Genomic DNA, 16,818 nt, shown 5'->3' on the forward strand with positions numbered 1-16,818 from the left:
CCCAGAACACTGCATCACATTAACTGTATCACTGCCAGTCGTTGATATGTCTTGTTGCGGGATAATTTAATGGGAATGTTGGCACTCTGGTGGAATTTGAAGACTCAGATGCCTGCCAAAACTCCACTTGATTTAATTACCCAGTAGTAAACTCTACCTCAGTCCTGGCAGACTGAATTTACTGGCTGATTTATGGTTGGACCACACACACACACACACACACACACACACACACACACACACACACGCACACACACACACACACACACACACAAGGTGCTCACATTAACTTTCTACTGTCTCTCTCCTCTCTTTCACATATTTTCTATCAGATGGTACTTGGCTCAGAAAGCCAGCAGAGGAAAAGAAAGGCTCCTGCCCCTCCTCCCACCCCAGCTTCGATCACGTCCGGCTCTGATGACACTTCAGCCTCTGCTGCTCCCACTCCTGACATTTACGCCACCATAATACCTTCAGCCCTCCGCACCAAGGTGCCAGAGTCAGCTCCAGTCTCTTCTACCACTGTGATAGTACACACAATAAAACCAGTCCCCTTGGAAAAAGTAGCACAACCGGCCATCCCAACCGCCAGCTCCCCAACCCCTAGTAGCAGCACCACCGACAGCCTGGCCACCCAGGATTCCAGCTCCGAAATCAGCCACAGCCTCAATGACTCGGATGCTGACCTAGACCAGGCTGGTTCCTACTATAGTACACTCACCAGCAGCACAGCGAGCGGGTCTGTGCGGATGCAGCCCGCAACGAAAAGCTCCAGCAGCAGGATGGAGGAATCAGAGATGTCGAGCAGCGTGGCTGCCGAATCCAATCAAGAGGGGGCCTCAGCCAGCAGCTCCAGGTTGGAGACCGAGTCGGCTGTCAACCTGAAACTGGATGAAGTCGAGAGCAACAGACACAGTTCAATGGGTAAATGACATACATTCAGCAAAGCACATGCAAAAATCAATCCTCCACTTGACACAGAAATACTGTTGACTTTGGAAGAATTCAGTTAAGGTTATTAAATTCAAGATGAGATAAAATAATCCATTATCACTCCCAGACAGGGAAAATTTGCAGGAGGCCAGAAAAGCCTGTTAACTTCCAGTGCAGTCCACTAGAAAATAAGTTTGAAATGAATCTGTTATATAAGTGTTTTCCCCTGTTGTTATTGCCACAACCTCTTTTCCAATCAAAGCTGGCGACACAAACACGTGTAGACTGTAGATTGAGATTCTTAAACAGCAGATTAGCAACAGGAACAATCAGTTTCAAACCAGCTGATTCATCACATTTTCACACTACAGCACACCAAACATTTATATTCATCAAAGAAAATGAACTTGGCTGTTGATCACTGAACTTGTGACATTGACGACAAAACACTCGGTATGTCAAAGAAGTGAGACAGTCAGAAGTTGCCTGTAGAGTTTTCCTTTTGTTTCCTTCCTGTTTAAAATTGACTGCCCTGGAGAACTGAGCTGTCACACCGCAACAACGTCTGAAACTTTAACTGTCAAAATTGACTTGGTGTGTGTGTTGGGGGGGTTTTTGACGCCTGTTATGGCTTAAGTTCAAGAACTAGCAGAGCTTGTTTTCATCATGCCACATGAGACAATACAGTCCTTGTCTCCTGCCCACGCTGATCAATCCTTTACATTCTTATCTTTCTCTCTATCCCTCTCTCTTTCTCTATCCCTATCTTTATTTCTCTCATATTCATGCGGTCCGTTGCACAAACCTTCAAAGCAGGCAGATGTAAAGTCAGATGGATCCATCACAGATTTAAATGCGCTGTACTTGAACTTCTGCTGGCCTCGTATTGATCTTTACGTAACCTAGATCTTGCTCTGTAGCAAAGTGAGATTGCAGCAGAGGGCTGTCGTGTCTGACAGGGGCAGACATGAGAGACTTGCAGACCTTAGAAAAAGGATGAGAAAGGTGAGGGTACCAGAACAGAGTTCAGAGAAAGGAGCATGGGAAGGTTTTGGCAGCGAGATGACAGGGGTAGCAAGGTAGAAACAAGGGGACTAGGTGGGTTTAAGAAGACGAGGATGATGGACAACCAGATTAAAGCAGGAGAAAGGATGAAGTATGAGGAGGTTTGTGCATTAGACAGGATAGAACAGACAGCATGGGGATCATTTATAAATTTATAGACCAAGCTACTTCCCTTTTTCTGTGTCCTGACACTCTGCTGACTGCGTCTTCTTCTCTCTCCACCTTCGCTTGGACTCTCTCTCTTTTTGCAGTCTCCCTCCGTTCCCCTCTTCATTGTGTTAGAAAGTTAAGATGTTTATTTATACTAAAATACTTTTAGTTCCAAAGCCAACTTCTCTCAAAGCCATGCTCTTTGTTGTCCGACAGACAACCTCAACATCAACTTTTCACAGAGACTGTAGGATACGTTTCGTTGCCATGCTGAGTTACAAATGAGCAGTACATATTTTGCAGCGAATGAATAGCTGGTATACATGTCGGGGCTAGACAACTACACGTACACGTATATGGTGGTGCCCTCATGCTTGTATAGACAGAGGCAGACATGTTTACAGTGCATTTATTAGGTTTCAGTTAGTCTTTCATTTATAAAGGTTTGATTTAGCCTTTGATTTATGTAGGTTCATTTAGCCTTTTAATTAAAACAAAATTGATGTGTATGTCGAACTGTGAACTGTTTGTCGTTAACTCTGACAAGCTTTGTGATAAAGATTTCTCCTCGTAAATAAACAGAGGTCGTGCATGCATGCGTGCGTTCATGGGCATGTTAGTGTGTGTGTTCTCGTTAGCTCCAGGGAATCAATTATGTAATTTCAAGTTTTCAGCTCAGTTTAAAACAGAGACATTGTAGTACTTAAAAAACCAGGCATATGCACGCATCAACACTTCATGTTGAAGCAGAGAAGTCGATTTCTGCTGTATACTGTATCTAGTCAGCACAACCTCCCTTTGTTCACATCTGCGGGATGCACTGTAGTGCCACTGTTTTCGAGACAGACCATGTTTTTCATGCTGCTATTTAGTCGAGCACCTTAGGCATCACTTCGCTCTGAGCAGTGTAAATATAAATAATAAATCAATAGGGAAAGTGGATCCAACCAATTTAACCAATGTGTGTGCTTGTGTGTGTGTGTGTGTGCGTGCACATGCGTCTCCAGAAGCTGTCAGTGTTATGATGGTGTACTTTATCATCTCGGCTGTGCATGCCATTTCAGTTCCCTCCTATTGTCGACAACAGAGTAAACAGAAAAAGCAGCGCATCGACAGCAGCTGCTGACTAAGACAAAGCACACTGATGCATCACAAGCCTGATAAGGAAAGTTAGGTAGCTGCATTTCAGCACTGCTCTTTTACAGTAATTGTGTTTTCGCCCCTACATAAACCAATATGTTATCTGGATGAATTTTGTCCCATTTGTCACTTCTATCGGCATTACCTGTCTCCTGTTCTTTATGTATCACGGTCTGCAACATATTACATTTATTACACATGGACTCTACTCTATCTTCATTGGTAGAGTGTTTAGCTAATTACCAAACAGTTTTACACCTTTTATATATTTGACAAGATACAGGATCTGTGTGAACTAGAACATTACTACAAGTCACCTTTCTTAAAAAGAACTACTGATCTTCTTCAACAGATTCCCTCCACTACATGATATATTGTGAAAATTACACAGGAGCAATAGTAAAAACTTACTAATGAGTCTACTGTAAATACTGGAATAACTTACTCTTCTTAACAGCAATACCCTCCGTGGCTCAGCTGACAAAGAATTGAGTTCTGCCCACAGAAACTCAAACTTTATATTTATATGGCACATTTCAAAACACTGTTACATGGTTCTGTACAAGTTGAAGGTTACAAATTCACGGTAAAAAAGAAAAAGTAAAACAATTTGAAGAACACACATCACCATCAATATAAAATAGTGGTACAGATGAGAAAAGAGCAAAAACAGGATAAAATACAATTAAGTAAAAAATATTCAATTAGATCTTGATGTTTGAATAAAGTTGTCTTTGTTTTAGCTTGGTAAGAACTCTGCATGTGAGATAACTATTTCACGTTCCTCATTTTTATTTACTAGCATGACCATCCGTGTCTGCTCTGCCTGCATGTTCATTCTCCTCCAGGAACAACCGATCAAGCAGTGCCACCCAAACCCCGTCGTTCCCCAGGCCTGGAACTGGCGCAGCTCACCCCCTCCACTCCTCCCCCGCCCTCCCCTCCCACTGAGCCCACAGAAAATCACTCCACAACCCCAGAGAGTCCCATGGAGGAGGAGGAAGCGGCTCCCCAGTGTAGGTTCCAGATGGACATCTCCATTTGCCTCACTCCTAGTCTTTCTTTTTCTCTCCTAGAAGCTGCTCTCCTCGTCCACTAACGTCTTCCTCTCGTGTCTCAATCAGAGTTTTGTAAAACCATTGAAAAAATGTTGTTTTTTTCTGACAAAGCTGTGGTCCTGTGTGTGTGCGTGTGAATATTGCAATCGCATGCTTTGCATCCCTCAATCAGCGGCACCCGGCAGCTGACTTGTTAAGTGATACTGGGTCCATGTGAGGTCAAGGTGCTTCATATCTATAAATGTCAACATGTAGGTGCTGTTATTTCTTTTGGGCCCAAAGGTCAGGGCCGCGGGGTCAACACCAATCAAGTGGAGTGCATTTTATGATGCATTTATACAGTACATTGGAGTATATTAGATGTATAATGGAAGAGATGGTGAACCATAGGTTTGCATCCTTCTGCATCTGTATGATCTGGCTTGCTATACTCTTGTGCTTGTATTTCTTTCTTTACTTTTTAGGTTTTTCTCACCGTTTTCCTCGCCACTTACACCAAGTGCAATGTTCATGATCTATCCATCTCAAATAACATCTGTTCTTTTCTTTACTCCCCACCCCGCACCCTCCTCTGTAGTGTACTGCTGTGGGCCTGTGCGTCTGCGCTCCAAACACTCCTGAAGTCCCTCTTTGGCTTGACCCTTCCTGCGTCCTTTTTCATCAGCTCCCCTTTGCGTTTTCCTCACCCTTCTCCTCCTTTCTGCTGGACCTCCCTCGAACATTCACCATCCTCTGTCCTCAAGAAATGCTTCTACTGTCTCTTCTGTCCTCATATATTTGTTGTTACAGTCTCAATCCTTTCACAATGATTTCTTGTCTCATTTCTATTCCTTGCTTTCACTTGGTGTCATACCGCATGCCAAAGCCAGTTTTCAAATACTTTGTTTTGATTTGATGAGGACAGAAGATGGCACAAGTGATAGCAAGATACACTCAAAACAATATCTTGTGTGTGATTTTTCATCTTCTTCTTTTTGTTTTTTTACAAATATATGTACATACTTTTTTTTTTCTTGCATTTAAAATTCATCTGCTAGCTGTCACTGATAATGCATGAGTTCAGGGATGAGGTAAAAGTGGACACGCAGAATGTGGTCAGAAGACGATACGTTGACAGATGAGCTAAACCCTGGACGGATCAGTTACAGTGTGATTGATGAGTGACATGCTGATATGAGGTTATGAGGCAAGGCCATGCAATATCTAAGCAGCCAATATTTTGGTGATGTGATATCTGCAGATCAATAGTTGGACAGCGTATGTTTCCCTCTCTGCGCCTGCTGTTGTGGATGATGATAGAAACCAGAGACCTGAATACAAGCCGCCTTTGGGCAATAAAATGGAGACGGTGATCTGTCAATGACGTGTTGCTTTTAGGTGCTAGTGGCTCATGCATTTTTAAGACAAGTATTTGAAATAGAAGATGTCACTACTAGTCTAAACTGTGGAAAGATTGGCACTACACATAGATTTTTTTTTATTTCTGTGTGTCAACTTATAGTTGCATGGATGCTTTACGGCTTGTTTTTGAAATGATGGGTAAGGCTCTAAAAAGAGAAAGAAGGGTTAATTGTTTGGGTCCAGAGCAGAGCGGAGAATATCACTTGATTCTTTGTGAGAAATCTGACCTTAAGGGGGAAACTGTTTCATAGGCGACTGCTTGTTTACAATTTGGAGCACTCTATTATTACATGTATATTTAAAAAAAGAAAAATACTTAATATTCTATCTGTGTGCTTCTAAATCATATGACTTGTACCAAACTGTATGAATACAACTATTGTGGTGTCACTGAATCGAATCTTTCAGTGAAGTACAATTTTACAGTTTTGTGACGCGTCCATTTTTAGCTTGTTTTTAAATCAGTTAAAGTTATTGAATTTTTTTGTAGAATGTAATTAATCCTCTGCAAGTTCTAAGTCGTTGAGTTATGATTTAAAAACGTGTAGCCTAGTGGGTGTGTACTTATTAAGCCTGTTGTGTGTCTGAGGTGTGGTTAAAAGATAAATGTTTGAACATCATTTTTCAATTAAAGAGCTGAAGACCTGATGAAGACGAACAGGATTTTGTTTTTGGATCATGCATGGATCGCTGCAGTTAGATTGTATTTAGTAACACATGACGATTGATTTGCTTTGGAATTGAGACACCTTATGTATGGCTTTAACAGCAGCATGTGCCTAAGGTCATACTTAGTTGGAGGTTTGAGCTATCTGCTTGTGTGTGTTGATAACGTAAGCATGCTGTATTCTTGTGTAAGCATGAGTGCAATAGACTGTGTGTGTGCGCGTGCGCGTGTGTGCGTGTGCGTGTGTGTGTGTGCGTGTGTGCACTGATTGTGGCTGTAGCTGGCATGACCAAGCTGTTGCTGGGAAGGAGCTGGGAGGACAGCCCTGTGAGTCATCACCACATCTCCTGGAACTGACTGTTCTCTCAACACCATTAGGACCAGGTCCAAAACTGACAGGCCCAGTACACACACACACACACACACGGATCTGCACACTTAGGAAGACATATTGGAGCACAATTCAAGCCCAACTGCATGCACACACTCACAGACACCTGGTATCACTAACAAGGTCACTGGCTGTTAAACTCATTTTAAAGTATCCCTGTAGGCTTCCCGGTGCTGTGTGTGCTTGCCGGGCGGCTGAGACCTAACAAATGGTGCATTGATTTTTATTCTCTTGGCCTGGAGTTCAATGAGATCAGTGACAGGCTAAATAACTCCAAAAACCCACAGGACTGACCAGAGCATGACTGTACTAAAGAGATGAGAGGATATGAAGCAACACTTGTCTCTCACAGGCGACCTAAACCAGTACTGTAAAAATCTAATTAAAAGGGTTTATTTACAGCATGTCCACCCACACACTATTAAAGCTGTTTTATCAAGCCACAAGTGGCTGTGCTCTGGGTTTGTGTTTGTATATTTGGCTCGTGTTTTCTGGTTTGTGTGTGTGGTGTCAAAATGAATGTTGAAACAAACGTAAATACTTCCCCCGTGTTTTTTCGACTTCTCTTCATCTCTTATGCTTCTTTTCAAACAAATGTCTTCGTGATTTGTTGTGTTGTTTTTCCCAGTATTCATTTTCTGAGGTTAAAAGAGTTTTTAACCTAATGCATGGCATGAGTGAAAAACCAGTGCTATTAATGATGCCTACTTTTGTCAAATGTCATTTTCTACTAAACACAACCTCAAACCACTCTGTGATCTGCATGTTAAATTTCATTGCTGCTGAATGATCACAGTTTTAAAAGACAGGGATGCGACCGATGCTAACATGTTCCTCTGTCCTCTACCAGCCTGGCTCCACTCCATGGGACGCTCCGCAGCCAGTGGCCAGAGAGCAGAGACTGAAGCGCCTGAGGAGGAAACCGTGTCGCTGGGCAGCAGCAGCGGTGGCAGCAGCCTGCCTGACCAGGGTTACGCCGCCTCAGAGGGCATGGCAGAGGGCGAGGACTCGGGGCTGGTCAGCTCTCCGTCAGACACACAACCCACATCCCCAGATGGGAGTTTGTCTCTGGGTGGAAGTAGCAGAGCAGGCGGAGGAGAGAGCCTGCTGGGACCAGCACGGGACAACTCCAGTGACAGTGACGAGGGCTGTGCCACCTGGGGATCAAGACACAGGTAGAGAGAAAGTCACAGAAAGCTGATGATACAGTGGAGTGGGTTGAAAGGAAAAGCGAGGGAAGTAAACAAAGCCAAGCATACTCCATTTAAATTGACCCGACGTATGATTTATTCGTCCAACAAGATGATTAAAGCCTCGTTCAAGATGGTGAAGCACATTAATGCATCGCTGCTTTGGCCTCAAGAGAACAGTTTCTACCTTGCTCATTAATCTATCTGAGCTCATGCTTCCTAGTATTTACTCTCCGCTTTTCCAACTCGTATCCATCTTCTGTCTCAGTCCTTTCCTACTGCTGTCCCCATTTATTACTAAATCAATTTTAATTGATCCTAGTTTCCTGGCAGCCAACATAATGCATGTGCTATTCACCCTGCTGTCGCCAGCCTGCACCACTGATAACTAAAACCTGCATTCAAGTCCTCAGTAGGATTCCTTTTTTGTTGTTGTCACATTTACTTCACACCTGTATTTTTCCCTGAAGGGTAAACATCACCAATTCAAGCTACTTTAAAAGTCTCCAGAGTTTTTAGCCCTGCTCTCCGTAATAGCCAAGAGCAGTTCTCACCATAATAGTATTTGATTTGTCGCCAAAGCTGGCACCTTCAACTTTTATTCCTGGGCTTTCGTAGTTATGGGTCTCGGCGCTTATTCAAAGGACTTTGTGGAAAATAAATGCTGCCCCAGATCACTTTTCAGCTTTTATGTTGTTGTGAAATGTGCATGGTAAAGTGCCCAGAGCAGGGATCCTGGATCGATGCTCTCACTGAGAGAAACTTTATGAATCCAGGGTCTGGCCCGAGGCTGCTGGCTCCTCGGTATTCCAGGAAAGCACTATAACCTTGTTTTCTCAGAATTGTTGAGGCGAGGAGAACCAGTCCAAGTCTCTCAGAAGACAAATTCTATTTGGTTTGGCCTCCTTGTTGCAATTTGTTATGGCTAATACACCACTAACTCATGAGAATGCTCCGCTGAACCCACGAAGACAGCTAAGAAAGTTTGCACTGCGGTAATAATATATTTACCACGCGTGTTTCTAAGCCAACAGGCTCCAGTAAAAATAAAATTCAAATTTGAAAAAGGACAGAATATTTTAACCTCACACTTTTTTTTTTCTTCCTCCTATTACTGAACTGTGATTACCCTTTAGGTTTCTGGAGCAGATTCATTACGGGAAGGGTGCTGGATGCAACACCGACAAATAAGCAATTCCTAACAGCTGTTTGGTGGTAACTGGGGGACTGTTAATAATAGAATCATGAGGTCACAGAGAGTGCTGTATTATGACTGTACATATGCATAGATGTGCAGATGTTATTTGATTTGTTGTGTTATTACATGTGTGTATTTGCAGATGTGATTTTGACACTCAAACTTGTACCATCCTCAGACACACCGACATCAGCCGCCAGGCAAAGTCAAGCAAATTAAAAGACGGCTATGACGAGGTCCCACAGGTCACAGCCCAGCTCCATCGGACTTTGGCAGACTTTGAAGAAAACATTGCCGGTGAGGGGGCATCAATCACAGTCCACTGAATTTATATTTTCAGTCTGACGGGGTTGTTTCATGCTGGTCCACATTAAGTAACTGTTCCAAAGAAACTTTTGGTTCACATGGTTGTCTCTTCAAAAATCTAAATGTGCCACAAATATCAAAGTATTATGTGTTCACACTTGCTTCTGCCCCCCCTTTTTTCCAGAACACATAGATATTGGAGTGAAAGACACTCCCTATACAATGTCTATGGACAGTAATGATGTGCCAGTGTCTGTAGTGGACATGGATGTGCCAGTCACAGCCATAGATGAAGTCCTGGAGGAATATGAACGTGACGCTGCAAAAAGTGAAGCAAAGTCCCTCACCAGGACTGAGACATCTAGCAGCAAAGGTAGGAAAAACTGTAGAACAACAGAAACTGAATATTTTGTGCTTTTGATGTTTTTTGGGGGGAATTTTGTACTTTTAGAGTCCAGTCATCCACGCTTTGTTTTATTGCTCAAATATATCAATGCAGTACAATTGAAAACCTGTTCTGAATTTTATTGTGGACTCACTTTTTCTGTCCCTATCTTATCACAGGTCTAGGTTTTTGTCAACAATCTAGTACAGAGCCACAGAACAAAAACAACAATGCTTGTACAGCTGCTGAAAGTAATAAAAGCAGCAGTGTAAACACTAAGCAGACGTCTCAACCCAAGCAGCACAGGAAGGCAGCTGAGAGCAAGTCTGTTGGTGATAAACACAACGAAAAGATAATAGAGACGAAAATTAAAGACGCAAGGATCGCCAATGCCAACAGTGTGAAGGAGGAGAAACAAAGAACGACGTCAGCAGTCAAATCTGATGTCGACGTGCAGAAACACAGCAAGAGCACAGCGATCAAACCTGATCCTGTCAAAAGCAGCCCCGAGTCTTTTCAGGAGAAGAAACCTGTTCAACCACCAACCATTCAGAGCTCAGTGTCGACAGAAAGAGTTGAACAGATGCACAGAGCTTTTCCAAATAACTCCAGCGCTAGCAATTCACAGGGCAAAATCACACGCAATGTCACATCACGCTTCGGCATGAAAACGTTCACTGTGGTTCCTCCAAAACCTTCAGTCATGCATGCCGATGCAGGAAGTTCAGCTGGCACATCAATCGCAGGCGCCATTAAGATTGACGATCAAGGAAACATGGTGAAAATGGGTATTTCCCACAGCAAGGCTGGTGGTTCGTCTGAGTCGGGGATCAATTCCTCAATTCCCGAGTCACCGCTTCTTGGAAAAGCTAAAGCTTTTTGGAGCTCAAATGAGAGACAAGAAAGTGCTGCGTCCCACAGCAAAGGTCAGATTAATAAAGCTAAGGAGAACACTCCCTTGTCGATTTCAGACACCACGTGGAAGACCAGTAACACTGAGCAGCTGCAAAGAACAAAAAGTATTCCATATAAACCTGCAGAGAAAGCCCAGCCTAAAGAGATGGTCAAAGAAGAAGCTAAAGAACCAGTGAAAGACATCCACGTTGCTAAGGAGGTAGAGATGGAGAGCAAGATTTCAGTGCCCAAAAACATTCAGCAGCCAAGTAATAAACCTGCCCTTCCTGCTCCACTCCTTCCAGACACGAGAAGAGACCTGTTCTTCCTCAAGCCATCCAGGCGAACTTCAAGTCATTATGTGGCATCTGCCATCAATAAATACACCCCAAAGACCTCAGCTAAACCTAACTCCATTCCTATCATCCCTGAATCCTCTGTCTCTGTGAAAGCACAGGCTGTGGGCTTCCAGAGATTCGGTCGCTCCATACAAGTGAATCCACACCAGTCCTCCCAGTCTTCTTTGTCCGAGAATAAGGAGAACGACTCTGCTTCTAAACCTAACCCTTCTGGTCCCCAGAGGTCTATGAGCTTCCCAGAGTATGTGTCAGGGAGCCAGAGAGATTTTGAAGAAGTGAGGCTGGACAGGGGAGGGTTTGGAAGTTGCGTTGGACCCACCAAAGGAAGCTCTAACACGCTGGAAAGGGAAACGGCCAAGAATCAGCACATTCAGTCTAGTGGCCCCACCCAGATAAATGTGACCACCAACAATTACAGAGACACTATTAAACGCATTCAGCCAAGAAGCCCAAACCTTGCAGAAAGCAATCCTCCTCACTCATCTGCCAAACCGGCCGCAGCCGCCAAGACCAGTATCCCAAGTGTAAGTGAACCCTTGATCATTCAAAAATGCATTTTATTGGTCTCTTGAAATATACAATTTTAACAATAAAATACCATATTTTACTGGTCCACAGAGCACTAAAGACATGACCAAGGCGCCCCCCCATCCAACGCCTGATGTAAGACCACAACCTTCAGTCACAGTGTCAGACAGCGTTGACACATCACAGCCGATAACGCTGTTCGGACCAGTTAAAAAGTTCAGACCAGTGATCAGCAAATCTCTGGAGAGGGAGACGTCTCTGCACGGCAGCCTGATGGAGGCAATCCAGACAGGGGGAGCCAGGGACAGGCTCAAGAAGGTAAGATAAGCGTAGTACTGTGTATGGATAGATGGATGAGAATTCCTTGGAAGAGAACACTTTCCTCACTAGCTGTGATAGAAATGCAAGTTATTGTTTTGTTATTTATTTTATTCCATTCTTAGTTATCCAACCCTGCATCCAGCTGCACAAAGAAGGCATCCTATGTTGAGGAGGAGAATGAGAGGTCTGCTCTTCTGGCCGCCATTAGAGCCAAAAGCCATTCCGGCAGGCTGAGGAAGGTGAAATACTCTTATAGCTTTTGTTTAAATATCTGTGCACTGCCCATCGATATCTGGTTGAATGACTCCTTCAGTGTTTTCACCTTTGAAATTGTTAATTTACTATATTTTAAACATCAACATGACTTTTCTTTTTAGCCAAGCAAGCTCTGGGGCTCCAGGGAAGGCAGCGTTGATTTGTCATTGGCTACATCACTTAGATTTTTCCTAAATGTTAAAATGTGGTTGACATCTTTGATATCACGTGAAATGTCTTGTCAACTATTGGAGGGATTGCCATGAAAGTTCCACAAATTATCAATACTAATGGATTTACCGATCTCCTGGCTCTTCCTCCAGGGTCACATTGTAGAATCTGTGGTTAATATGTTAGTAACATTTCACCATCTCCTACAATGGGAAAAATTTGGTGAAAACGGATTCATGGTCCCCTCAGGATAAATACATAATACTTTGCTCCCGCAGCTTTTCCTCTAGACCAACTTCCTGCATGACTTTCAACATTCCATCCTATCACTCTCAATTTTACTTTGGCTTAATTAGTCATTAGCAAATGTCGGAATGCTAACAGAGAGTGTTTGTACTCATTGCAATTGCATGGCACAAGTATGAATGAAGTAAAAGGTGAACGTGTCTCTCACTTTGTGTGTAGTGAAGTTGTTAGCAGTTCACAAAACCATGCATGAACCTAGTTATGCAAACATGGGAGTCTATTTCCGTCCCTGCGTGTGGACTGTGAGTTATGGTTTGCTCTCATGTAAGGACCCATGTGGAATGAAAGGGGCCAGACGCGTGTCGCTGTCGCTGACACATCTGCGGTTCAATTCTGGAGGTTCCTCTTACCAGAACTGGAATCTGTGGAATGGTGCATGACTAAATCAGTCTCGAAAAAATGTTGCGCTTCTCAAAAATATCTAAATAAAACTAAACACCCTTCTAGAATGGCCTTACAGAAAAGAATAAAATAATTTATAAACATGAATCTGTTAAACACAATTAGAAAGAAAAAAAATACTTGTGTTAAGCCACGAGCATCTTTGTATGTGGGTGTCAGAGGTTGATGTAAATAAAAATATCTGATGATGGATAGATGGATAGATAGGTAGATGCATCTAGAGTTACAGTTGTCTCACATCTTTGTGTCTTGCAGACAAAATCTGAGGCTGGAGACGAGCTCGACAACGTCAGGAAGCTGGTCTCTGAGGAGGAGAGAAGAGTGGATCCTCGCTTCTCTCCCTCCCCTCCCTCTCTGACTCCCTCTTCACCTCCTGTCTTCTCCTCGACACCGCCGCCACCGCCACCTGCGCCTATGTTTGCACCCCCACCTCCTCCGCCTGTCTTGCCCCAGGGTAAGCTGAGAGCTGTGGCACATCCAAGCGGTAACACCCCCATGAACCCTGCCGTGACCAGGGAGGCCATGCTGGAGGCCATTCGCTCTGGATCTGCTGTAGAGAGGCTAAAAAAGGTACAAATAAAGCAAAATGCAGCAACCCTTCACACTTTTTACACATCTACCACTGGACATTACAATTTTGCATCAGCACATAATCAATATTATTCTTTGGATTTTCGTTCGGTGTACATGACAGCACAACTCCACCCTGAGAGACTCCTATCAAAGAGGAGAGGGAGGGCACAAAAACAGAGACAGGAATGAAAATAGGCAGAGACAGAACAGAGAACAGATAAAGGCCAGACAGACGGCAACAGAAAAATAAATCTCTTTGTTCTCACGTCTTTCCTCTGGTTTCTTTCATCTTGTCTTGTTGGATTGAAGACATCATTGGCAGCACAAAGCTCTTGTTCCACGCAGGAACCAGGAAACTGGAAATGAATAAAAGATCATAACACATAGAAAGATACATCTGACAGTCTGACTGCACAGCTGCATAAACATTTAATGAAGATAAAGTTAATTTTTAGGTCATTTTTAGGTTGCAAAATGACATGGCAGAAACATGAAATGTTTTTATTTTGCATTATTATTTTTGCATCTGTTGAACAAGAGGAAAGACCAATTTTAGAATGAATAGTGTTTGCACAATGGAAATAAGACAATTGGAGATTATTTATGAACAAATGTCTCTCAGATCTTGTGAAGTAAAAAAAAACCTGATAACATCTTCTCAGTGTAGGCATTTTGTTTCCTTGTGACACCACAAAAACTCCCAGAACCTGATTTCTTCCCAGCATGCAACGAACCATTATTCCTGTCATCACCAAAGTGGAGAAACTCAAGCATGACATGTTGTGTTTCTTTTTGAAAGGTCGCTGTACCCACAAAAACCATCCAAGTGAATGGGAGACTGGGAACGATCCAAGCATCCTCCGCAGCCCTCCCTCAACAATGAGAGGGGAAGCCCACGCCACCGCAACGAGGAAGCATTTATCACATTTCATTTTGGGGTTTGCTTTTTTCAGTTTGGCCTTTTCAACAGACATTTGGAAAACTGGATTGAGTCATATTTTGAGTGAATGTTATAATTATTATTATTATTTGAACCTTACATCTCTCACCACCAGTCTTGGGCCTTATGCCTTTTAAAGGAACTTTGAAGCAGGAAGAGTTATTATCACTTATTTTATCCACTTCCCATTTTCTCCTGTAAGGGGAATATTACTCTGTTAGTCGCCAAACACCTGCAACATCTGTCTGATAAAGGTGTGGTATATGTGAACGGTTTGCAGTCAAGTCCATCCATAATGTTAGTTTCCTCAACTTCTAACAGCTCGCTGGAGGACGTGTGTGTTCCTCCACATATCTCGCCATCTGTACTTGAATTCAGTAGTTTGAACTGGAACGTTGTACAAAACGTGTGCCAATGAAAGCAAATTTAAGTGGTTTCTGCTATTTTCAGATATTTGTATTTTATTTTATTTTACCACAGTAAGTTGTGGATGCCTTATACTTTTGCTCAGTGTTATGTATATTATGTTTGCTGTAAAAAAAAAAAAAGAAGGGGTGCAATAAGTTGGATCTGATGATGTTTCCACACTTGTACTACTTAATATTTGTTCAAACAAATAAGACTAGTGAAATCTTAAGGGCACTTGTGAAAATAATGGATCGATTCATATATTGTATGTATATTATTTTACTCAGATTTGGTCTAAGATGCCAACTTTTACAGTTCTAGGCTCCGAGGAGTACGATGAGGACGGACTTGTGTTCATTATGTTCCTGTTGTTTCAGCTTCTAACTGTCACTTGCTGCTGTTTATGATCTAAAACATTGTGTAACATGGTCTGTACCCTGCAGAAACATATATTTGTATAGGTGCGATATGATTGACCATGCCTTCTTCATTTTTGATATATTATCTTCTAAGATGAGGCTTTCATTACTTTTGAAACACTGTTATTGAAGTCTGTCGTTGGGGGATGCCACAATAAGCAAAGAGATTCATTAATCAACAAGTCACCACTAATGTGTAATGGCTATATAATGCAAAAAAAAAAGAAGTTGCAGATAAGCAGATGTTATCTTTTGCCTTGCTTTAGGCTAATTAGCTGTGTTTCAGAGAGTGCACCGTTACCATTAAATGGTATAGCTGTGTTTAAAGTCGGATTATCGTTAGAATGTAGAAAAACCTTGAGCGTCTATGTTCAGGTGTAGACGCTTGTTGCTGCTCAGCAAAGGAAGCTGATATTATATGTAGAGATTTATTTTTAATTTATGCTCAGTTTCCACTTTAAGAAAAATATTTCTTTACTGTTTTAATTTTTATTTGAGAGTGAAAACCACAAGAGCTTTTTGTTTTTTTTTCTTTCTCTTACTAGAAAGAGTTGTTTAATTTCCGCTAGATGGTTTCATTTACACACAATAGCCTACAGCACATTGTAGCATTGTATATTTGTAAACTATAAAGACGGATGATCGTTGTGATAGATTTGGTTTAAATCTTCGGTAGAGAGCCACGATAGCACAAACATTTTTATAAGATATTGCTTTTTGAGTTTTAATTGCACATTTGTTTATTTGTTGTTATTTTTTCAGAAGGTTGCACAGTTACTTTTGTCTACCCTAATTTTTGATTCAATAAATAATTTTGTAATCAAGACAACATGGACTTGCTGGAACAGTTTATATAATGTCCTCTTCTCTTTCCCCCTCTATGAACGTGATGCCCCGGACAGCATAACTCTGATGGGCCACTCCCAGCACTGTGACTGTCTGCAGACTGTGGTCACCCTTATGAAATATATTGTTACCTCTGTCTCTCCCTCTGCCACAACACAGATGAGCCACTATTCCGGGCAGCGGATCATCGGCCTGACTCATCACTATGTGGTCACATGAAATGACCGTCGCATATCGTGAACCTATAACTTGGATTCCTGTTCGCTGAAACACCAGTCATTGTGCAACCCTGCCTGCAAATATCCACATCAGAACAGAGTAGTTGTGAATACATGGCGAATACATCTCGGATGTATGGTATTCAATCTGTTGTAAACAAGTTGAAGAAGCTGGTTTAGCTGTGCCTATTCATTTTCTTTCATTTCATTCATTATCTCATTTGCTTGCATGACTTTGCAGAAGGTGAAGTGTCATATAATTGTACACTTTCCATCCTCTCATCCATTATTAAT

At 42.4% G+C, this 16,818-nt stretch overlaps 1 protein-coding gene across 2 annotated transcripts in view; it reads left to right on the plus strand.

Annotated features, from left to right (window-relative positions):
- The window catches only part of cobl (cordon-bleu WH2 repeat protein), a 41,008-nt gene extending 24,719 nt beyond the window's left edge, over positions 1 to 16,289 (plus strand). The window contains exons 9-18 of one of the 2 annotated variants that reach the window (XM_061080530.1): positions 333 to 924; positions 4,137 to 4,304; positions 7,656 to 7,980; positions 9,372 to 9,490; positions 9,684 to 9,872; positions 10,064 to 11,661; positions 11,756 to 11,983; positions 12,109 to 12,225; positions 13,376 to 13,690; positions 14,493 to 16,289. In XM_061080530.1, coding sequence (XP_060936513.1) covers positions 333 to 924; positions 4,137 to 4,304; positions 7,656 to 7,980; positions 9,372 to 9,490; positions 9,684 to 9,872; positions 10,064 to 11,661; positions 11,756 to 11,983; positions 12,109 to 12,225; positions 13,376 to 13,690; positions 14,493 to 14,576 — 3,735 coding nt within the window. In that variant the 3' untranslated portion in view covers positions 14,577 to 16,289. The remainder of the gene's footprint in view (positions 1 to 332; positions 925 to 4,136; positions 4,305 to 7,655; positions 7,981 to 9,371; positions 9,491 to 9,683; positions 9,873 to 10,063; positions 11,662 to 11,755; positions 11,984 to 12,108; positions 12,226 to 13,375; positions 13,691 to 14,492) is intronic. The other variant, XM_061080531.1, reaches the window with a different exon arrangement.
- The last annotated feature ends 529 nt before the right edge of the window (positions 16,290 to 16,818 follow it).

This window comes from Limanda limanda, chromosome 11 (assembly GCF_963576545.1).
Source record: "Limanda limanda chromosome 11, fLimLim1.1, whole genome shotgun sequence".
Classification (NCBI taxonomy): Eukaryota; Metazoa; Chordata; class Actinopteri; order Pleuronectiformes; family Pleuronectidae; genus Limanda; species Limanda limanda.